General features: G+C 35.5%; 1 protein-coding gene across 11 annotated transcripts in view; it reads right to left on the bottom strand.

Moving 5' to 3' along the window:
• UBR5 (ubiquitin protein ligase E3 component n-recognin 5) overlaps positions 1-24824 on the bottom strand; it is an 85739-nt gene that overhangs the window by 30720 nt on the left and 30195 nt on the right. For 6 of the 11 annotated variants that reach the window (XR_010997029.1, XM_068183537.1, XM_068183548.1 and 3 more), the window contains 15 exons: positions 23986-24135; positions 21819-22030; positions 17299-17415; positions 17109-17219; positions 16242-16396; positions 14239-14356; positions 13230-13414; positions 12342-12451; positions 10624-10736; positions 3890-4033; positions 3681-3792; positions 3319-3473; positions 2249-2446; positions 907-1117; positions 268-312 (listed from right to left, as the gene is read on the bottom strand). Coding sequence is in view for 10 of the 11 variants with exons in the window: in XM_068183537.1 (XP_068039638.1) it covers positions 268-312; positions 907-1117; positions 2249-2446; positions 3319-3473; positions 3681-3792; positions 3890-4033; positions 10624-10736; positions 12342-12451; positions 13230-13414; positions 14239-14356; positions 16242-16396; positions 17109-17219; positions 17299-17415; positions 21819-22030; positions 23986-24135 (2136 nt within the window). In the remaining variant the exon portion in view is untranslated. The remainder of the gene's footprint in view (positions 1-267; positions 313-906; positions 1118-2248; positions 2447-3318; positions 3474-3680; positions 3793-3889; positions 4034-10623; positions 10737-12341; positions 12452-13229; positions 13415-14238; positions 14357-16241; positions 16397-17108; positions 17220-17298; positions 17416-21818; positions 22031-23985; positions 24136-24824) is intronic. The other 5 variants (XM_068183556.1, XM_068183565.1, XM_068183614.1 and 2 more) reach the window with 5 other exon arrangements.

Genomic DNA, 24824 nt, shown 5'->3' with positions numbered 1-24824 from the left:
GTTAATAGCTTTGAATACAGAAAAACTTCAAGCTATAATAAAATTTCAAGCAAGAGATGAGAAAGCTGCACATTACCCCCATTTTATAAATAGGGATATGAGAAACAATTAAAGTCTATAAATGACTAAAATTCAATGACAGCACCATACAAAAATCCCACAAGGAAGTTAATTCTTTATTCAGTGCAGGGTTTGTATGGTGTGCAAGAGTAAGGAATGGGGCCACACACTGAATGATGAGGATAAAAAGAAATATTGAATAGCTACCCATTCGGTGAGCACCGTCCATCTTGTGCACTGAATGAGGTAGTCCTGTGGAAAAAATAGTATGACGGTGTAATTAAAGACCATTTCACAATGCATACCCGTGTACAGCACAGGGGTAAACTTAATTCTGCTATTCTTTGAGTGCTTGACTTAGCAACCTTGCTCTGTTAACATGCTTTTTACATAACAGTATTTTAAAATGGTGTCAGTAACTGGCATTAATAGGTCATTCTTCCACATTTCTTAATACGTATCAATGACAAGTAGCATTTCTAATTGAAGGCATTAACATACTCTACAACACTTCAAAATTATTAAATACCATTTCTCATAAATTTTACTAGTGATACAAAGGTAGAAAAATACTTTTTTCATCTAAAATTAACATGTGAATGCCAAAAGTTTTTACAATCAATTTAAACAGCTTATTGCTTGTAACTATTGAATTCTTATAAAATTCTCATAAAACTTTATGAAAGTAATACAAATGTTGTCTCAGCACCTTTGAAATGGCAGAGCACATTTTAGGTGCTAAGTTTTAATATATCCATATATGAAGAATGCAGCCTTTATTTCATATTTTCTTGAAAATGCATGAAAATATTTTTTTAATTATTTTCATTATATTGTTGAGCTCACCCTCTTCCTCTTTTGTTTCCTTGTTGCTGGTTGGAAAGCATACAGACACACAGGCATGCAGAATATTACGGTTTCCATCACATCTATGGCCAAGGAACGTCTGCAGCATTTGTGGATTCTGATCCAACACAACTGCTTGTTCAAGATTCATCAGGTATTGTCTGCAAGCCTCATAGTCACATCGAAGAATGTGCTGCATCAATGTTTGTTTCTGTACTCAAAAGAATAAAATATTTTAGAAATGTGAAGCACAAAATGTAGATATAAGCTCCATAAATACTTCTGATTTTCTTCTAATTTTGAAAATAATACGAAGGTCTTAATCTCCAACACTGGCTGGAAGTTACTGCAGGAGCTGTTCAGAATATTCACCATCTCAATTATAGCACTGTTAAAAACAGAGTTGTGTGCATTCAGGCACAGACAAGCAAAAGGAATGGAGCAGCAGATGCCATCAGGCTCACAAAAGCATTCCTTTGGCTTCACAGTTGGATTCTTAAGATAGATTACTTCCATTTCATAGCTCCATGTAACGTGGGAAAAGTGATACAGCTGAAAAAGCCTAAGTATGTACACGAATGAGTTCTAACCTAGTTCTTTTTAAACTAATTATTTATGTGCTGAAAAGTGAATGATTAGAAGCTGTTGAAGGTCTGGGAGGTTCAACCCCATACATAATCAGTTTTTCCATAATGATGGAATACTACTTCACTGTGAAATCAATCTCAGTCTAACAGGTACACAGTACCTCCAGGTGGCAGCAGAACACACAGCACAGCTAACAAATTACTGACGAGATTTTACAAGTATGACATAGAAATTCATAGCAGAACTACTCATACAACATCACTGATGAGGACAGAACTCTACAGGTGATTCAAGTGAAAAAACCTTCACTTTCCTCTCCTAGTTTCCTAGTACATGCTCTAAATAGACAATTTTTTAAAAATAGGAAAAAAAAATAAAGAAGTATTGCATTCTCAGGGATCTAACCAAAATAACTTGTTGGATCTCTGAGAAAAACTGTGCACCCATGAGACAAACGAAACTGCATGGTGTTAGTAGATATAAAAAGGTAATAATTTCAAAATCAATGCCTAAAAAACCCCTACTAATTAAAAGCCTGATACAGAAGTCATGCATTCCCCCAAAAAAGGGTCTTTCACTTTACTTGGTAAATTTGTTGTTTTTGTGTTTCTAAGAGAATCTTCAGTTGAAATTAGCTTCTTTCAAATAGTGAAAACACAAATCAGTATCTAAACATGAAGCTGCTTTAAGTATAACTCTATAATAGCAAGAGAAAAAAAAAGCACGTAATTCCATAGCAGAGAAAATATTTTACCTCAACAGCCATAATGATAATAGCAGCTTTCTTTTTGATGGTCGAGTTAGCAGGAAGATTTGTTAAGGAATGAACACCCATTCCAAGACTACTGATAGGTGGAAGATCAAGCCAGTCAGGGTCTCGTATCCCACCCATACAATCTTTTGCCATTGGATAGATTGTACCATTTCCATCTCTAAGAATAATAGGCGATTCCTACATTTGGGAAAAAAAGTTTCATTAGTAAGCTTCCACAATTTATAAATATTATCCTTCCCAAAAGTTCCAGTTCTTAACTGACAACAATTACAACAGTTTAACCAAGATTCTCATTTAGGATAGGAGTAATGACTCCTATCATTAAGAGTCATTGACTCCTATCATTAGAAGTGGTGCAACATAAGATAGGAAATACCCTTTTGCAAATGTCTGAAATTTGTTTAACATAATAAATATTACTAGAAATATCTTGCTTCTGATAAACATTCATTAATTAACATTACTAGTGAAACAAATAGTAACTATACTTTTAGCTTACTTAAATGCTGCAAGTAAAGTTGAATATATTGAAATGAAACATTCAAATTCAATTATTTTGCAAAAACTGTTTCTTTCAATTATCCTAAACAAAGTATGCCACGTTTGTGGAAGAGTTGCACAAAACTTCAATCATTTTTAGTGAATCTGTACTGTCAATTACAGATTAATTTCTTTTCTTTGTTAATATTTCCATTTATTTTCAAGAGTGGATTTATATCTGACCCAGCTCCACAATATAGCTAGATCACATTCCAAAATGCAGCAAGATAACAAGTTGATACTGATCCAAGAACCATTCTGTCACCTTTTTTCTCCCCTTTTTTACATTCAAGGTAGAGTTTAAGTAAGATGTGCTTAGGTAAGTTGTTTGCTATTGCCCTTGTGCCATCAAAATATTAAAGGTAGCAGCAAGTTTTTCATAACTTGTTTGAAAAACTATTTCTTTGCCATATTTTGGAAAAGTCTTACAGAAGGCTCTACCACCTCATTCAAAGATGACAGAAGTCAAGTGCAGTGAGGTTAAATGATTGAGAAATAAAACCACAAACCTGTCCAGCTGTAAAAATAGCAACACTTCTCTCATTCTGACCCAAGAATGCAATGCTGCTAGTAGGGAAATTATTTTCCTGTTCAGCCTTTCCTGTGGCAAGGTCAAATATGCAGTATCGAACCCAGTTCCCAGTTTTCAGAACAGCGTGCACTCCTTCAAAGACACATGAAGAAAAATGTTAATGTGTTTTATGGATGGCATCCAGTAAAAGAACTCCTAACTAAAGCACTTTCAAGAAAGTACTAATATCAATGGAAGCACCCGTTTATGTCATTTTGAAAGTAGGTGTTTTTCACCTGGATGAGAGACAGGTAATAAAGGAACCAACAGATTTGGACTCATAGGTTAAGTCCTACTTACCTTTTGAATCTACATTTACTGCTAGGATCTCTGTTTTTTCAGGAATACACAGCTTTTTGGGTGTTCTTTGAAAACAGTCAGGAACTTTTGGAGTTCCACCGGTTTTTACAACCTGAAAACAGATGTAAAATTTTAAGCTGCAATTAAGCACACATAGCGCTGACAGTTGTAAATACTGATTGTTTCCTCCATGTTTCACAAACACATACCTGCAGTTCATCTATCCTGAGCAGCCTACAGTCTTGGAGGAGAGAAGAAGGATCAGGATCGGAGTTAGAACTGCTCTGACAGTTTGCATTATTGGAGGTGCCTGGAAATTTCACAGCAACATACGCACCATCCACTTTTAGCACCTACAGGTAGAACAAGTAAGAGTTTTACCAAAAGGCTGAACAGAATCTGATTTGCTTCAAAATAAACCACACCTTTTTCAGGGAGAAGAAAAAATGTACAATATCCAGTGATAAAATTGTATAGCTCCTGGTCTTGCTAAAATTACTGAAATTTGAAAAACTTGGATTTCCTAATGACTTCATAAGCATCCTGACTTATATCAGAGGTCCCTCCATTTTGGCATCCTACAACCAAGAGAAGCCAACATCAACTGACTAGAGAAGTTCCTGCGGGTACTCCCCTGGTCTCTCTCCAATTCCCACCTCCTGGAAACAGCAGGACAACTTCATGTTTAATAGCATGGATAGACCTTTCTCTTACTAATTTGTGCAATCACTTTTGGAAATAAACACTATCCTTGTGGCAATGAATTCTAAACATTAGCCAACAACTCAACAACAACAAAGTCTACACTGAGTCTCCTTCTTTAAGTGCCTATTAGATCTTATACTACAAGATAAAGGAAAAAACTTTTTTTGGCCCCACCTGAAAATTTTTAGTGCTCTTTCCTCAACAGGACTGTACACAGTGGAAAAAAGACCTGTTAGTTTACTGGTCTAGTACCTGTTCTGTACACTCAATGATCAAGTTCTCCACTCAGTCCCTTAGGACTGAAGGATACAGACAAGTGTATCCAGATGTTCTTCATGTGTGTGTGTGTCTGTCCTTCTCTGGCCACCCAAGGAAACAAAAGTTATTCAACCCTGTACTGACACAGGCATTTCTAAGACTGTAAGCCTCTATAAAGAGTTGCTGCCATGCATATCTAATCAGAACTGTCAAAACAGGCTTCCTTGATACAGGAACTTCTTGTGCTATCACCAAACAGCAAGGGCCTTTGTATTTCCAGCTAAGACCATAGTTTAGTTTTCTCAAAACAAAAACAAAGCTAAGGCAGAAGGGGGTGGGGAAAGAACAGACAATGTTTTAATCATGAGCAGAAATAAGAAGTCTGTATGCTCTCAGTCTTGATCAAAACTAGATATAAGCAACCATCAACTTTAATAAGCCCTAATTTCTCAATAGTTTCTACATAGAAAGTGCTTAACAAACAAAAGTCTAAATGTAACCAACTTATCTAAAAGCTCTCCAACAATAAAAAACTAGTCTCAATTTTTCAAGATACTGTATGTAAGAGAAAATCCATGTTTTCTACTAATTTTTCTTGCTAAGTGCAGCCTACCAAGTGCACTAGAGAAAATGTTATATTGACAACCTTAAAGCATTATCAAATTTTTTTTGTAACAAAGATTAGTGTGGACAGAGTTACAGCAATTGCTTCCTACATGCTGAAACTTCACTCTAGAAGCAGAATTACAAGTTCCAGTAGTAGAGCATTACTGACAGCTGTAAGAATACTACCCAAAAATTTCAAAATTCAGACCTAGCCAAAAGATTCACAAACATTAACCATCATTTGGACTATACAAAGACAGAATTCTACTGAGACTGGCAAGACAACTCTCTAGAAGAGAACTGTGGTTTAGTAAAAAAAGTTTATTCCATGTACATTTAGATGTTTCTAAGATAATCAGACTAACTTATAAGCCTGTAATCGCATGCCAGTGGTTCAATCAGAGCTTCTAGACCAACATGCATATTTTTCTTTTTTTTTTTTTAATTACTAAATGTTGCTAAAATAACTTTATAAATTTGGGCTGCTTTCTGATGGAAGCACACCTTAAGAAATGTACAGTTCCCCAATCTTTAACATATCTCTATAATTAAAAGGTTCTTACTGCATGCTTTCTGGCTGCTCTGAGTGTTACCAACTACATCATTTCTCTTTTATATCTCTTTTGCTGTGTTCAGAGAAACGATGACAGTTTCTAAGTGCTGGAACTCTTATGGCATCCATATGACAAATACTTTTTCTTTCCCATTCTCCAGGAAAATCACGTATCTTTAAAAACTGGAAAATATGCTTATTAAGATTTTGCTAAGAAGATAATCACCTCTTCAAACCTAAAATCAGTTCTTTAGTTAAAGTTATACTACAGCTGTTGGTTGTTATACAGAAAGAAAATAAAACTATCCCCTGATGTAGAGAGCAATGAGCTTGAGTGAAGCATTTGATAGCAACTGTACAAAGAAAGCTCCAAAGCAAAGATGTGGCATAATGAGCCAGCACCAAACAAGATAAAAATGCAACATAAACATTCCTCTTTAATTGAATTTATATAAGTCTGAGATAATTTTAAAAGTCATTACAAAAATAAAATGGAAAAACTTAAAGGATTTAGATGCTTTAGCTTACACAACTAATGTACTGCTGATACTGCTAACGCAAAAGTTCCACCAACTAGAAACAAGCATTTTACATAACTACACAGACAATATGAGCCTTACTAGGACTTCATTAAGAGAATGAATTGAATGAAAAAAGCAAGCAACTAAATAGAAAACTAAAGATTTTTTTTTAAACAGAATACCTTTTTAGTGCATTTTCAACTACAAGATAACAACACCTTATCTTTTTAATGGAATTTTTAAAATATTTGAGAAACTAGAAGATGAACACAGTTATTAACTCCTTTATCCTTACTATCAACCCACTTCCACAATCCCTAACACCAGAATGCCCCTGGAAATCATTGAATCTTTCCCTCTCCAAAATCATCACATTCTTCCTCAAAACACAGCAGCAGAAGACCAGGGAAAAAATATTTTTTACTTCCTATCCAATCTTCTTTTTGAAATGGAAGAAATTTTAACATCACAGAAAAGGCTTCTACCTCTTTCCCAAAGGTAGAAAGAAATACTTCTTCACCTTCAAAGAAATACTGATACAATTTAAAAAAATACTCAACTTTGAAAGACTACAAACAGTAGGGAGTGGGTAACTCCTCTAGGACAAGATCCAGTTCTTTCAATTTATCCTTCTCATTGGAAGGCTTCAATCTCAGACATGAATCAAAGAGAAAAAAACAAAATGAAGTGACTGACTGAAATAATGCAATACAAAGTAAGAACAAACTACTCAATCCAAATTTATGTTTTACAAAATTCCTAGGAGCTGATAGGCTTTCTGGGTATAAGAACTGCAAAATTGGTAAGAATTGGTAAGACACAGGATTCTCACCTGGTTGAGGATAACTTTGATGACCAGAAGCAGTTTGGGGAGGCCTTGGACACTGCCAATGGAAAGCCTCAGACCAAAACGAACCGCAGCTGCCAAAGAAGAAAAAAGCAGCTCCAACCCAGGTTCCCCATCCCTCTGCTCTAGCAGTGGTTTCAGACACCATTTAAGCCATTTCAGAAGAAAAGATCCAGAAGCTAATGGGGTGAAGTAGCATATCCCAAAGCGCATGGGATCAACAGAAAAAGGCTTTTATCCCTCTGATACCAGTGAGCAGTAACAAAGGCTTATTTCAGCCCATATCTTTTCTCAACAACACTAAAGAACACTCCATCAGACTTCTCACCAGTGCAGACAAGAGATGGGACAAGTGCCAGGCTATTTCATTCCATCAGTCTTCCATTAGGTAGATAATCCTGGAGTGATTATCTCTTCCATCTAGTGACTGACTTGGAGAAATAAAGCCTTAATTTCATTCCAAGCCATGAAGGATTTAAATTGAAATGAGATTGGAAGGTAATAAATTCCAAGGAGCAAGGAGATGATTAACTAGAATAGTGTATCTAGCAGACATGCGTTCTTAATCTCTTTCAACACCACCTCAGTGTAAGAACTTTGCACTCTTGTCAGACTCTCTGGTCATTCACTGCTTTGGCATCATATGAAATCAACACTTACAAAGCAGTGTGTAAAATGCAGGTAGCAAAATCTACTGGTATCAGAATGATCACAAACACTCATCTTGGATCCTAACACTCAGGGGAGAGCTGTTACATTATCAACAAAGTGCCCAGAGAGACACGGGCACTTTGGAAGTCAACACCTTCTACCTGCCCACCATTCTACAGGACACAGCAGGGGTTGTGGAAGAATTTTAAACAGACATTTTTTTAGAGACATCATGAAGCTGCTGCATACATCCAAAAGCATGGGGACATACAATTTCTAGGAACAAAACCATTTCAGGAACACAGGCTGCACATCACTAAATCTGAACCCCTTCCTTTCCTATCTCTAAATTCCACCTCCTGAAGACTAAGTGAAAATTTTTGGTTTTGCGTAAAATAAAGAATTATATAAATAATTTTAAAAGACAGCAAACATTTTGACAGAAGTTCACGGCTACTACACATTATTCATTTTATTTTAAAGAATATAAATGTTTAATCTTTCGGATGCTCTTGCAGGTAAAAGGACAAAAATAATTGCTTTATTCCTCTTACTCCTTCAAATCTGAATCATTACATAAAGCAAGATTTTTGGCCTCAGAAATCAATTCATTTACTGCAATTGACTTCATATTGTGCTCAAAAAATATCCACCAAATTACCAGTGTGTATTTCTCAAAGATGCCCAAGTATTCACATGCTCCATTATCACATATTTTACTGGTGACACTTTGAGAGAAGCTAAGTGTTGCTCCACTGACACAACGATTTGTAACATCAAGTTCTTAAAACTCAAAGTTGTTTCAAAGCCTTTCCAATTTTCTGAAACACCAAGGCTAACGTTCCCAGGTTACACTGGAATAGTACATTCTCATGCAAGAGTCTCATGCCACTGAAGCCACCCATACAATACATCAAAGATGTGACTTTTCAGATTGCCAGTCAGTACACATAAGACCATGGAAAATCAGATAAATGTATATTTGGGTGGACTATAAAAGGGTAGACCTTCTTAACTCATGAAGTCCTAAGAGCCCAAACCCATCTAATCATGTTTTTGCAGTCTGAACCTCTGTATACACACATTCAAAAATTACTTAAGGATACAATAGTCAGATTATTCAGAGTTCAAATCCTCTTTGTGCTTAATTCAGCTCACAACAAGCTCAATTACAAACAATACTGTTCCAGAATGAACAACATTACTCTGGAGTCTGTAGGAGAAAACTACCAAGGGTAACTTCTGCAGACTGAGATGCCTCTGGTTTTCCTTCATATAATCACACAACTGATCCAAATTACAAACAGAACATGTAACAAGGCTTAAACTTTTTATTGCCCTGTAATAAACTGCATTTCTGACTTTAACCTGGACACCACCAGGCAAAAAATAGTTATGATTTTGTCAGGTGAATTCTACCTAAGCTCTAAAAATAAAGTATAACAAAACTCCAAAAGGAAAAACATGAGTGGCAGTATACAACACTGGGAAAGGACAGCGTCCTTTATGAAGGAAAACAAGCATTTTTGCTATCAACTACTGATCTAGAATAGACTCAGCACCAGTAACTGTTCAGAAGACATGCCACTTTCTGATTTTAGCACTCCAGTGAAAATATAAACATAAAAATCAAGGTCTTTTATATTGATTATAGTAGTTCTTGATGCAATGCACAGACACCTTTGCAACTGTATACAGAAATAGAGGAACAGTCTCTGTACTGAAAAATCTTAGGATCTAAAACAAGAAGGACAGATAAGGACAAGAGGGACTTTCCCAAAGATGGTATCAGAGGAAAACAATGGTTTCATCAACTTCAATTAGACCTCAAAATCTTATTTTGAGAAATTTAAGTGTTACAATGAACTAAGTTGCTCCATATTCCCTTCTGCAGAAATGACCTAAACTTGATAATGAAAACTGATTGTGAGCCTGCTCCTTTCAAAGATACTGCTGAAAGCAAATCTTACATTGCCACACAAGTACATCCATTAGGGATGCAAGTAAAATAACTCTTACTATCTTCCGCTGCCTTCTGTTGGACAGTTATTGATCCTCTTCTGATAGCATTTTTTTTAAATCTTCTATGAATCAAGTAGAAAGCAACCCAATCATTTCCCTTCAAGGAAAACCTTATCGGTTTTCGCATTGCTTTTATTTTTGAAAAGCATACCAGAGAACTGTCTAGAGGACCTAATCCCTCCTAACATCACACAACAGTGCCAAAGGAGAAAAGGGAGTTATTTTCCTCTATACAGCTCTTGAGTCAGAGCAAAGGTTTATTAGAGAAAAAATGAAAACATTACAAGGATTAAAGAAAGGGAATTTCTGGAGTAATAAATCAAATAACTCTATAATCATATTAATAAAGCCTTTATTTTCTAACTTTATTTTCTTGCCAGAACATGAGATTCACCCAAATATTCTACCTATGTGTATGTAAAAGTCAGTCATAACAGGTGGAACCTTCACAATCTCACTGGACATGTGGGAGTTATTTCTCAAGACAACAAAATGGTATTTTGGATAAAACCACATCTATTTTTTGTAATATTGTGGTTCAACTTAAAAGACCAGAATTTTTAAAGACTTATCATGTTTTACTCACAACACACCCGCTCTATTATTATCATTATATTATGGTCAAATGTAAACACAGCTAAAGTCATACTCATCAGAAACATTCTCAAGCATCCCTGAAAGTATGATTTTTTAAAACAGATAGCTGATCTAAAAGCACTACTCTTTTCTTTCCCCCTCCCCAAAAACAATGGGGCAGTGTGTTTTAGATTTTAGACAAACCTTGCCAACAGGAACATTCTTAACATCTTCCACAAATACAACTTCCCGCAGAGACCACTGTTCTTCATTCACTTTCTCCTCCTCTTTCGGGGCAGGAGTAGATCGTCGTCGCTCTGAGACAAAAAAGTTAGTACCAAAAAGAAACTTGTCGTACTTAATCAAAGCATCAAAATGCAATGTTTACTAAACACCAAACCTTTTCCCCAAAAAGATTATCAGCAGTCAAATGTAGAAATTAACAAGAGGTTAACAAGAATACAGCTTTCAGAGTCAGAGCTACCTAAACAGTATATCATGTCACTTTTATGTTTTTCTGTGGATTTGGAAACTAATAAAGCCTATATGATAAGCAAAGGAATTTTAAAGATATTTAAGAAAAATAATTAGACTACAGTATTTTTTAGAATTATAAATAATACAGTAACTAGAATACAAAAAATAAAATACACAGAACAAGTCGTGTTTTGGCAGGGCTCACATACTTGTGCTATAAGTGAAATGGCTGACACTGTGAGAATATTCAGTCACCCCTGCTACAGTGCTTTGTAGTAACCTTACAAAAAGTCTGCTTGCCTACCACATACGGATTACTTGGTAAACTTCTAGAAGAATAGCAAATAAGGCAGAAAATAGCTATTTGAGCTAATGGCAATTGCAATACAGTTAGATTTGCTGCAGACTTTATCTGAACAGCAACTGTAGTACACTCAGAATCAAATCTAAATACATAATATGGCTAAATTAACACTGACAAGAATCCTTAATCTTCCAAGTTGAGTATATAGTGTAATTAATACTATCAACATATTTAAATTAAGAAGCAGAGAACTTCTAAGCTAATTGCACAGTTAATTCCAAACACTAGTTCAAAAGCCCAAGCAAAGTTGTAGTCAGTGGAAAATTACAGCTGAATGAAATGCAAAAGAAATCAATAGCAAAAGACTTCTAGCAAAATTAGTGAGTACTGCAGATCTGAGCAGATGAGATTCTCAGTCACTGCACAAGGCCATTTGAGTCATTAGGTCAATGCTGCTTAAAGCTGCAGCTTGTGAACAATTAGAAGAATAAGCTGCAGAGAGAAGATTTCTTCAAATGATGGTATTGTAATTACATTTTATAAATTTATGTGTTTAAATTGAGAGAAAAAAATGCTTAAGTAGTCCAGCTATACAAATTTGGATGTAGCCTTTCAGGTTTTTAAGCACAACTTGTACTATGAAACTCCCCAGACTGCTTTTGTATGTTAGTAAAGAATGTCTCATTTTAGACATTTTCTGTAATAGATACAAACTACTGCTTTCTGCACTGACTTTTTACTAACACAAGCTGTTCAACAGCAGCTTAATCTTTAAAGAAGTTTTCCAAAACAAGTTCAACTTTCTAGCTACAAAGAAACTCATTATCACATTGCAACTAAAAATAAATTTATCTTTAGAATTTCCTCTTGATCACCTCCTGAAAGATACTTTTGATTCTGAGAACTGTTACGCTTGCACAGATACACCTTACATCAAGGAGTCACTGCTTATACATTTATTTAACACTGACAATTCACAGATTATTCAAAGTCTATTACAATAGCCTTTATGTACACTGCAGTACAGACTGACAGACCAAAGGATTCTGAAATTAGTACAGAATCACTGTAGAACTGCCTTTTATGGAAACTTCTTATCTACATAATTATTTAAGTTTTCTCTGAGCTACACATTACTTACTATATGGCATTGATGCACTGCTTGCTATTGAAGATGCATCACTACAAGTGGAAGCTGGGGATGGTGGAGGACCCATCTCAGTTTTCACTGGTTCCTGTTTGCTTTCAGGTCTAGAATGAAAGTTAGCACTCAGAAACGAAGAAAGAAAAAAGTAAATTTTTTTCTGTAACAATGGACAAAGTGCCAGTGTATCCCAGCATTGTTCCCTTAACAATACCTTCAAGAAGTAACTCCACACTTGTGAACGACCATCCTAACTGACAAAGCTATAAATCTTGAAGCGGGGGATGGTACAATGCTGCTTAATCAGGGATTAGCTTTTTAACATTAACTGAGCATAGATACACTATTACAGAAAATAAACTTCAAATGAGCTTCATTTGAGGAAATAAAGAATTATTCGCTTTATAAAGTAACCTGAAACTCTGGAGCTGGTAAATATTTTCAAGCTTCACTTGAAATTGTTTAAATCTCTTTTAAGAAACATTTAAATGGCAACTGTCAACCCAAAAGATTTTTTTTTTCAAACTATGGAGGGGCTGAAACAGATCTGTTTAATCTCATGAAGAACCAGGAAACAGCTGGTTCCATTTTCAGCTATTAAAATATAAAATCTTGGAAACCTTATGAAACACTGTAGGCAAGCCTTCACTTAATACTCCTCCTGCATTTCACATGTACGTCATGCTTTCACGGAAGTGAGACACTCTTCCTGCATGAGCATTTCTGCACATCTAGCCAAGTTTACAAGAAACCTAGTACCTCATAAAGATCGCAAAATTTTCAAAATTGCAAAAATCTGACCTTCCTTTTCTATTATTACTCCCCAGTTCAGGAGAGCATCACATGAACAATCGGTGTGTATGTGCACGTGGTCTCCACACTTACTTTGCTTCAGTAGTTTTGCTGGCCTTCTCCATGTTTTTCAAGCTCTCAGGGGACCGAAGCTGAAATCGACAGCTGTCATTCATGTTCCAAACAGATTCCATTAGCACACCAACTTTAGGAATTCCAGCACTGATTGAAAAAGCAACTGCTCCAGCATGATAGAGGGGGTTATTTCTTAAACACACCTACAGACAGAAATATTTATTTCTGTGAGAAAAATGAATTCTACTGAGGGAAATCATACATACATTATTTTCTTGGTGGCATATGCAGTAGTCAAAATAGAAAACTTATGGAATCAGGTGAAGAGGAAAGTCAGCATTATGTACAGAAAAAGAAGCTGTTGTGAAATTCACAGCTGAAAGCAACAGCTTTAGCACTGAAACTGTTTAATGTATAATATTTTAGCTGCTCCACCACAAAAGGAACAATTAATCCAATAACAGAGACTCATCAACGTATCAATTAGAATGGTTTTGCAATCAAAAAGAAATGTGCTCCCTGGGAAAGGAATGCTTTGCCTCATATTAGTTCTAGTACTTATCAAAAAAAAAAAAGGTCTCTGTATCAGTTTTCAGTCTTTTCGGTAAAGGCTTCAAACCAAAGGTCTATCACACTGCATAAATAAATCAAACCCTGATATTAATACTGCAGGCATTTAAATGCCTCATCATTTACAAAGCTATTTGTTCTACAGGGAATTGTATTTCTATACTTAGTTTCTCTCAAAGTACAGAATCAGTAGGTAAGTTAAAATAGAAGTACTTTGCATGAGTACAGCTTGTTCTTCTGTGCAGCAAGAGTCATACTTGTAGAACAGCAACAATACTAACAGGATACAGCCATTTACAGCCATATAATTCAAACATACTATTTTAATTTCTCATTATTGCTATCACTTTTGTGCATAACTTTTTGTGCTAATTAATTTTGTTGTGTGTTTTTAAGAGCATGTTGTAAGCTCATCATACAGCATGGTAGAAGTGCCACTGGTGACAGCTGTACTTGCCTGGGTTCCAACAGTTATGTTTGGCATAGAGGAGATACCAGCACTAGACTTCGGCTTTTTATTTTTTGCTCTGGCCTTTTCTAGCATTTTCTTCCTTTGGCTGAAAGGAACTACACCCCTGTGGAAAAATGCATGTTATTTTAAAAGGGCTGTGAAAGAAAAGCTTTGAACAGTTTATTCCTTCTGCTTAATGTAATCATGAGCAAACATTCAAGTGTGTTTGCCACCTTCTCCAAAATCTCAAAGCACTGCAGAAATGTCACCTTTTTCCATATGTACCCCAACTTTCCAAATTCATCTCGACTACCCCAATTTATAGAGAGGAGGAGGAAGAGGCAGATGACTTATTTCATTGCCAAATGGCTTTCCTTCCTGTCTGAAGTGCTGTAAACCTCTGTCACATGTGGTATACTCCTGTCACAGCTTTCAAGATGCAGCTTGCCTCTCTGAACTTGAGGATATCTTTCCCACAACGAGTGATAATTTCCAGAATTTGCAACCTCTGGGGAACATGATTTTTGTTTCCAAATTCTAAAAGCCTCACTTTCTCTCTGGGTACATGGCTGAAGAAGTCTGGGGCTCTTACAACCGACTTCCACTGCAAGAGGGGGGAAAAAAACCACTTTTTTTTGTACTTGGATCCGCTCAGTTTAGTTGAAAATCATGCCTGCATACATAGTTAAGCATGCTCATTATTTTGATACTTCATGATTTAGTCAATGGCTTATACAGTTAGAAGCTTTGATTCAAGAAGCTCCTTCATGTTAGGCAAAATGTAAAAAGCATCAGTCCTGTGAAACACTGGAAATTGGAATCCTGTCTCATGTACTACAGATCACTGTAACTCAGGCTATCAATAGTAACAGAAGCTTCTGTCTGCATCAAACTGGTAACGTAAAATCACCACGGATGACATTTAACCAGAAAAAGACATGTTACATCATAAATTGCTTCCAAAGACTACATGTAAACACTAATAAGTATTTTTGTATTCTGCACAAATTATTCCAGTAAATTCAAAACGTTCTAATAGCCAAGTATCTCCAATGCTACAGCTTAGCAGTATCTATACAAAGAGTAATTAAAGTATGCCATGTCAGCCATGACATAATGAAAGAGCCAAGAACCAGAAGTTTACAAGTCTAGCTACAAGTCTACTTAAATATTTTCCAGAGTTAATAGAATTTAATGAGAAAGCTGTTTCATAGAATTAATTTTCAATGCTCTCTTTTCCAGCTCATCACTGAGTATTGAGCTCATCCATGCCTCAAAGCTACTTGAACTTTAGGCATGATACATAATGCAATGACTCCTGACACACTGAAAAATAATGCATACTGACAATGCATTAGTATTACTCAATTAATTCACTTAAATTAGAAACTCATATCAGAGCCCTTTTGGAAGTATTATTTTTGAGCATTTGTTTTTTGCTTTGTTTTGTTTGGGTTTTTTTTTGGTGTAAGCTTCTTAATAATGAAGCTATCCGTTAAAATATTTTAACTAATATTTCATATTTTATGTCTGAAAGGATTATATTTTAACAACAAACTCCAGAGGGAGCATTTGATATTATTTCCCCCTTCTTTAAGATTTAGACCACAAACTAACAGACCAAATCTTCTAACAGAGTGAGACAGAGGAACATCGACCTCATATGTGGGTAATTTTGTTCCATATTTATAATCTGAAAGACCCACAAGGCATAGAGAAGATTATTTTCTGATCCTGTGTAGTACTGATAGATCTGAATGTTAAAGCACTTACACACATCTCCTAAAAGAATTACCTTATTCTGTTACAAATGTTATAACTGGATCCAAAATATTTAGGAATTAAAAAAGATAATAAATATATTTTATAAAGAGAACCTAAGATCAAGTGCAGATTTACCAAACTCACAACAATGGTGGTTCAGTAGTTTTGCAATGCTTCTCAGAGCCAGAGACATGAAGACATGCAGAGCATCCACACTGTTGTACACAAACACAGTATTTACTTACCACCAATACAAGTTGTTCTCTAGTTGAGCACACGTGTAAAGAGCACAGCAATGTAAAGAAACAATCCGTTCTCCCTGAAGCTCTGAGTATGTCTGTGCAGTGTGTTCTAATTTAGAGGCTACAGAGCTTAAAGTTTCATCTACCCATGTAGCAACCTAAGGGAGAAGGAAAGAAAGGAACAGAGAAGGTAGAGGGGGGAAAAAAAAAGAAAAAGAAAAGTGGCACATCAGTTGCATCTTTAATGTAATATTTACTTGTTTTGGAATGGGGGGGAAAAATGTATCAAAAAACAAAGAAACAATTATATCCTTTGGTAATTTAGCCCCTACCATCTTTCTTTCCCCAAAAGAGAGCTTTCCAGAATTGTTTTCCCCTCTATTTCCAGTCCTCAACTTTAACAAAAAAGGTTGAAAAAAAAACCAAAGGAGAAACTTGTCATAAAGTATATGAATGTGTTGGTGTCTTTACCAAATCAATTTCAAGCTCACTCTAACTGGGCTGAAAAGCATATTTAGCTAATTTACTTTACATCACTGAAAGCTTCAATGTCCTTAGTTTCTCTACTAAATCTCTACAGAACATTAACAAGCTTCTCTATTCTCAAACCAGTCAGTTTCTACTGTAACAGCAAAAAGTCAAGTGCTTCATATAATCAGGCAACCTTTTCACTGTTTCAGCTCTAAATCTGATACATATCTTTTTAAAAAACTTTTTGCCTTTCATGGGTAGGAAAGGAAAGGAATGAGCAAATGAATTGAGTACTTTCTGGTGCAGATGAAGCTGAAGAAACTACTTCTCTACAATACACTGCAAGCAATTGAAAAAACCCAGCTTTGCCAAATTCAGCAACCAGCAAACATTTCATACCTTGTTATTTTCCGTGGCAACAGTTGCTCTAATACTATTTGCAGAAAGGAGCACAATCTTTTCATTGGTTAACCCCAAGAACATGGCTCGTGGATGATGTAGTGAAGGATTCTTTAGAAATAAAAAAGTATTTTAGATATTCAAAGCATATAAATAATTCTGAAAGGGAATATTTAAAGCTATACAGTACCTGTGCATTTCTGTAAGGCTCTGATTCACTCCATTTCCACTGATAGAGTTCTCCTTTACTGCTAACAGCCACGAGCTCAGAATATAGAGCTCCAATAGAAATAAACTTTGTTCCATCCTACAAGCACAGAAATATGAAGTCTAAGACAATGATATTATAAATGCATCTATAAAAACATATAAATGCAAAAAAATGAACTTGGATTTTTTTTCAAAGCACCCATGAATGCTGAGCATGAAAAAAAAGATATATCCAGATTGTCTCAAGATCAGCATGCCCCTTCACACAAAACACCATGTTTCTGCTGAAGCGAGGGAATAAAGAAAGATATTGTTTCCAAGACCTTTAGAAATAGCATATACATGGCAATTAACTTGGACAGTTTATTAAGAGCTTACATGGTGCTTTAAGAACACAACACTGCTCATAAAATTAGAGATGAGAAGATCTCTTGACTTGCAACATTGAAAAAAAAAATCTGCTTGAAATTCTGGCTGTTTAAAATTAATAAAAAAGCATCATAATTCCACTATTCCATTACTAAGTATAGTCAGGAAGGTATCTTCCAAGCTACCCAAGAAATCAATTACCAAATTCACTGTTTCATCAGTCAAATGACTCTTATCTTGCACTTCTGAAAGTAAGTAATGGCAAGAAACATCAAGTTTTAAAAAAATCAGTATGCTATGTCTCAATAATGCATCATTATAACCTGACATGCTGGAAGAGTTTCTAATTATTGGTCATTCCTCTTGCCCTTTTTTTATTTTTAACATTTTATCAAAACTCATCTGGCATCTTTCTACTACTTACATGGCATCAGTTCGTTCATTTGCTTCACCCTATACCTACAGGGGCCTCAGAGGTCTGATTTCCTCCCTCTTAGATTGGGTTTTGTATCAATGCAACTATACAATGTTACAACCTCACTTTTGCAAATTCCTGTTCCTCCTTGCATTGAAACTGATCTCAAACTACAGAGAATTGGAGTGATTTCACAAAACATTAAATTCTGTTTACTGAGAAACATTTGTAACATTTCACTGCTCCTCATCAAGTGCAGTTATAGGACAAACATGTTCCTTCTGAAGTTCCTTACTACAAATAACTCAAATTTTTCTTCCACTTACAGCATCACAAAAAATGAAAAAAAAACCCAGATCTGAAAGAAAAAATAGATCTGAAGGATGATATCTGGTCTTCTCTGCAGTGGTTATCTCCCCAGATCAGTACCTTTACCTGACTCTCAGATTACAATACACCATGTTTAAGTACTCCAGCCATCTGAGGGGAAACTGAACTCAGTCAGCCAATAAAAAAGTCCCATTATCCAGTACATTTACATGTCTTCTAAATTAGGAGACTTTTCACCACAGAAGTTTAGAAGTGGAAGCATTTTTAGTTTTGTAAGTCTGGATTTACACTATTTTTTACTGTTTTCATGCCCAGAAATGTGCGTTCCAAAAGACGTGAATGTGTCCTTGAGTGACACAGGATTCATTCAGTACAGAATGAATTCAGTACAGCTCTTACCAAATGCTCACCAGTATTTTGGGAAAAAGAAAAGAAGCAGGAGGAAAGGACAGAAGCAATCACAAGCAATTATCTTTTATAACTTGATAAGAGTCTCTAGAATTCGTTAAATAATTAGACAACTATTTTGTTCTGGAGAGCATCTACCAATATAGCAAAGAAGTAACACAAATACTAATCCATGTCATGACTATTAATACATGCCATGGCATAAACATTGCACATTCTGAGAAGAACTGTCATCAGAACCTACTGTAGTCTAATGAGATGCATCTCTACTTCATCAGCATAGATGAATCTTCAGAAGTTAGCTGGCCTAATGCCTCAGAGTTAAGTAGGAAAAGCAATTAATTTTTGCTCCAAGATACTCTCATTTTGACTTCTCATCTTGCTATCATATCTTTTAAAAACAAACAGCTTTGTACCAGAAGCTGAATATTAGAGAGACCTGCCAATCAAATTTTTTCTCTCCCTTCCATCAAAATATTAGCAGTTGTGACCTAAGTGCTTCAGGATCAATGCTGCATTCACTTCCAGAGGGCCACTCAACCTACTGCCCAAAATATTTTGAAAATACAGAGAGAAAAAAATAAAAACATTAGTAACACAAGTGCAGCTGTTCTTGCAAAGATGCAAGAACACAACAGCTCTCTCTCTGTAAACCTGAGACTCGTGTTCAACTACAAATTCTGATTTCAGACCAGTGAAATTAACACACATGAAGATGATGCAGACTACTGACAAAATCTTAGTATCTCAAGCAGAACAGACCTACTTGAAAAAACTAAAGGCTTGGTTTGCACCTAAATTACAGTCAAGCAGGGAAAGACCAGCCACACTTGCCATTACAACACTCCAATACCCATGGCTCTGATACATGTGGCACAAGGTTGATACAGTGCAAGTGCAGACTGACAGTACTACAGTGTAACAAGATTCAAAGTACCAGAAGAATGTACTCATTAATTTGGATTCCTGAGCAGTTGATGAAGTTTATTTGATGGAGAAAATTCAGTAGCTGAGCAACATGTCCATACACTGTCATGCTCAGACTGCTGGTGAAACTGATGCACTTGGGAGCATTATCAGCTTTCCTTAAGCTTCACCAATGCCTCCCAGGTTGGTACCTCACCTCCCACAAACAAAAGTTAACCACCCTCATCACAGCCTTCTACAGAGTTCTGTCCCAAATGCTAAAGGTCAAAATAATGAAAAACAAAGGAAAAATATCTGCAAACATGACTGGTTCTTCTGTGGTGGTTTCTTGTGTGCTTTCACTTGCCCCCTAGCTTACTGTCTTTTCCAGTAACCTTTCAAGACCCCCTTCCTATTTTCCAAAATGGAAGAGACCTCTGAACTGACCTCTCTGCTAAACCATCTCACTCAGGATTTTCCCCTTGGAGAATTTCTGTTGGAAAATACTACCAACAGAAATTCATACTGGATTTACAGAAGGAAAAGACACAGAACCATTTCTTATAAATGTTCAGCTGAAAGAAATTACAGAAAGTTTAATTACTTTTGAATAAAAATGGAAGGCCTTTCCAGTAAGACACCTTCATTTAACTGAAAGCATGGAAGCTGGGGTTTATATGAGTGCATATGCAAACATGTAAGTGGGAAGCAGTTCAGTACAAACACATAAACTGCACAGGCATAAAGTTAGATATCACAGCAAAGCAAACAAAAAAACCCCACACTAGTAATAATGGCCATAGTAACATTACCAAAACAAAGATGATGAGTCAGTATTCCAAATCTAAACTACATTTATTCACTGATGTTAAAATTCCTGCAATATGTTTCTACCAAGCTAGATTTTCTCATTCTAAGCTAGGGGCACAAAAGCTGCCAACTTTGCTTGACAGAGAAGTTCAATGTTACTAGATAAGGAAAAACAAAACAAAACAAAACCAACAACAAACCCAAGACAAACGAAGGAAAAACACTTTAGACATAAAAGATCTGGTAAAGAGCAACTACTAGATAATCATTATTTTTAGGTCTCTTAATTTCTCAGTCTCAGTGCTCACAAGACAACTGCATCTAAAGTCATGCTGCTGTTAGCAGAAATAAGCCTCTATATTCACCTCTGTTTTCAAGTTTTCTATCTAGATTTAGTCTGAAATGGACAGAGACACAGAAAAAGAAAATGTGACAGATCAAAAAAGCAACCTCACAGATCCCACGCACAGACAGAAATGGGAACACTAGAGCAAGTCAATAAAATTTGGTCACTAAACATAGATGATCACTTCCATTCTTAGGAAGCTTTTTGGTTTGGTTGGTTGGTTTGGGTTTTATTTTATTTAGGTTTTTAAAAACTCATCTCCCCAAACATCTAGGTAGTTCACAAAGACAATGACCACAGATATTCAATTGACAACATATAGCTGGTGTTTCTACTACTTTTATCTCCTGCAGTTACTACTTCTTGCCTTGAAAATGGAATTAAGGTTATAAAGAAAAACAGCTAATCAAAGCCAAAGGATTTTGAAGGAGCAACCAAGTTACTGATCAATTCAAAACACAACTGCAAATAAATGCAAATTTTTACTACGGTAGTTTAAAAGCCCAATCCACTCAAACTGGAAGTATCTCTAGGAAAAATAATGCTTATCAAGAAATGTTTCCTTGATGAAGTATAGTTCAGATTGTTTCATGAGTTTCCTACTGCCAATTAAATGCTTTGAGCACCCAAAGAAATAAAAGAAAGAAGAAGAAAACCCCAAGCTTTATGATCTACAGCAGTATCTTGAAAATACACAGAGAACAAAATTAAAATAGTAGTAACAGAAGTGCAGCTGTAAGGGTGTCAATAATTATGTGTAATTTAACTAAGTGTATAATAAGGAATATGCTTTATTACATTATCTCACAAAACTAAGACATTGTAGTCAAAAAGGCAACTCACAGTATTTATTCAGAAAAAAAAATAAACAGATCAAATGCGCAGCATACAAGTAATAGATTAAAAAATTCCATACCTTATCTGGCCACCACTGCAAGTCTTCTCCTAAAGAAACAGGACTTTGAACAGGTGTATTCTTCTTGTCCAGGTTTGGTTCCCCTTCCTTACTTGTTGAGCCTCTTTCATTATCAAATGAGGCTCCATCAAGCCACCTTCGTTCACGCAAACGTAAAACGGACTCACGTTCACGCAACAGCTCAGAGTCTCTCTCTAAGGGAAGAAGGAGAACTGGTATGCAATTGGGTCACACCAGTGGGATAAAAGTAAGCCACTCTCTAGTAAAGACCCTTCAGGATGCAACTAACAGCAGTTTAATCTACTCACACAGATTAAAAATATAGTCCTGACATGCAACATTCAATATATTAACTCTTTCAAGAAATGTAGTTTAGAATCACTAAACATAAAATAAGCTAGAAATAAAGGCTTACAGTTTTGTGCACTATGAAAAAATGCTAGAGAAATTTCACTTACATCATAAGAGGCCAAATACATTTAACATTTCTATTTAAAGTTTTCTAGTACAATATGTAGTTTTATCAATGTAGTTACAACAACAGAAGAATCTTAAGTCTACAGTCTGTCAGATAGCTTTATGCAAACCAAAAAAGAGTATTTATTAGAGAGTTTTATAGCAACTTTCCCAGAAAAAAACAGTAATTTGAAAAGGTTAAAGAAAGAAAGCATTAAAAAAAAGCTCTCATACATGTTTGATAATCCAACCCCTTTCATTTAAAGCAATATTCTATAGGACTGGATTTATTAAATTAAAGTGTATCTGCTTTGAGTAGATTAAATGAAAACTTTTCAAGAGTCAGACAAGTTTTTAAAAGTATCCTCACAGAAAAATGTCCCTTATGCTTCCCCTCCAACTGGCCTATGAACTGTCTAAAGCCAGTACTCTGCAGTTTGTTCATGCAGAAGAATTTTTTAAATAGGGTAATCAAACTAACTTTCCCCAAGTCAACTATGCAAGGAAAACAAAGACTATGAAATTCATGGAAACGTCTTATATAGAATAACCTCTTACACAGAATAACCTTAGAAAAGGAAAAAAAAGGAGGAATTTAGAAGGAGTTATGTCAGATGCTGAATATTCGCACATGCACATAAATGCATTTAACCTATGAAGTACCTCACTTTTGCTCACAAAAATCAACTGGAACTACATATAGGAGATGACTGCATTACTATCTCATAGTTTCAATGGATTACACCAAGTCTTGGGTCTTTTGCTGTATTAGACAAATGGGAAAGTTTTACTTAAGCCAAACACGACAGCCTGTCTTACAGATGTGTTTCATATAAGTACTGTACTTACTTTCTAGCAAACATCACACTGACCTCTGACTAATAATTTTGTAAAAGGAACTTACATGTTAAGCAATTAATATATTAAAACATGTTCATGAAAGGCAACAAAACTGTACTAAATAAACAACCACAGTAGAAGTTGGATTAACAGTTTGGAAATACTCTAGGTATTTGTGGCAACAGCCTCAAAAAGATAAGAAATTGCTGCATGGTCTGTTATAAATTTTTCATGTGTATAATGCTTAAAAGAAAAAATGCCCTAACACTGCTGAAAGAGCTTTTTTTTATCACCTGCCAATAGTTCTCCTTATCCAACTATAAAAATGCTTCAAAAAAGTAAAATTTAGATTTCTTCTCCCTCCTTGTTATCTAAAGTTCCTCATTCCGTAAAGGTAAATTCTGTCATGGAACAACTAAGGAAATGTGAAGAACAGTGTACAAAGAGCAACCCAAAAGAAAGAAAAAAGAAGAAGAAGGAAAAAAAGAAAGTATTAAGAATGCTGCATGTCAACAATCATTACTAATTTTTGAGTCAAATTATATATTTGTATGGCAATCTATGTATTAGTAGGTACATATACTACAGTTTAAAATAAATAACATGCAATAATTTTACAACACCTTGCAACACCAATGATCAGCATTATATTTTAAATATATGACTTCCAATGTTCTTGCAGAACTTACCTGCTAACAGTCAGAATTCATTAATAATTTTGATGAGCAGCAGTCTATCTGTCTACTCTATATTTGACAACATATCACAGTCTACTTTCACATTAAATGAGCATCTAAACCACCAGTGTGTACTATCACTAGCTTTTTCCACAGCAAACTACTTATTACAAAGAAAAAAGGTGCAAAATTACCTCTGGATGAGCCTAGCCTGGAAAGTGATGAGCGCCGAAAGGATGGATAACCAAAGTAACTAATATCTTCTGAAAACATAGCATCAGCATCAATAATGACACTTGGGTGAGCAGAATGTATGTCAGCATCCAGAAGAGACATAAGATCCTCTATAAGAGGAGACAAGGGTCTTAAGTGAATAATCAGCTACTTAAAACATCAGCTAGAGAGACCATCAACTAAACAAATATCAAAACAAAAAAAATCCTATCTATTAATTGAATTTCTGCTCTTCAGATTCACCAGTGCAAACTCATGTGCCTCCTAGGCAACCACATTTACAATCAAGCTGGGTGAACTAGTGAACAAAAACAAGCTTCCCTACGAGAACTGCTCTGTCACTTACCTAACTACATTTCCCAAACAAGACTTTCCCAAAACATATTATTCTATAACCCAGAAATTCAAACTTTTGACTGTCACTTGAAAGAACAAAGCACTAAAGTAAGATAGAGACATATACACACATGTGCACACACACTCATGCATGTGATGCAAAACTCCCAAGATGACCTAGAATGAAGGGAGGACAGAGCTGATGGAGAAAGGCGGCCTTCACACAGCCATGTCTTTGATGCCAAAGACTGCACCTTTCTCCATGCAATGTTTCTTTCAGAGAATGATGTACTCATTTAATTCACAAGCTAGCAACTTGCAGCTCTCAATACAAAGCTTTAAATGGCAGCTACATGAACAACAACAGTTATCTAGAAAAAGCACAATGTTTTAATACCATGCAGTTTAAAAAAAAGACCCAACCAAACCTAAAGGTTGAACTTAAATTAAATACTGTGACTGC

This window comes from Anomalospiza imberbis, chromosome 1, assembly GCF_031753505.1.
Source record: "Anomalospiza imberbis isolate Cuckoo-Finch-1a 21T00152 chromosome 1, ASM3175350v1, whole genome shotgun sequence".
NCBI classification, from domain to species: Eukaryota; Metazoa; Chordata; class Aves; order Passeriformes; family Viduidae; genus Anomalospiza; species Anomalospiza imberbis.
This window is presented reverse-complemented; position numbering and strand designations above follow the sequence as displayed.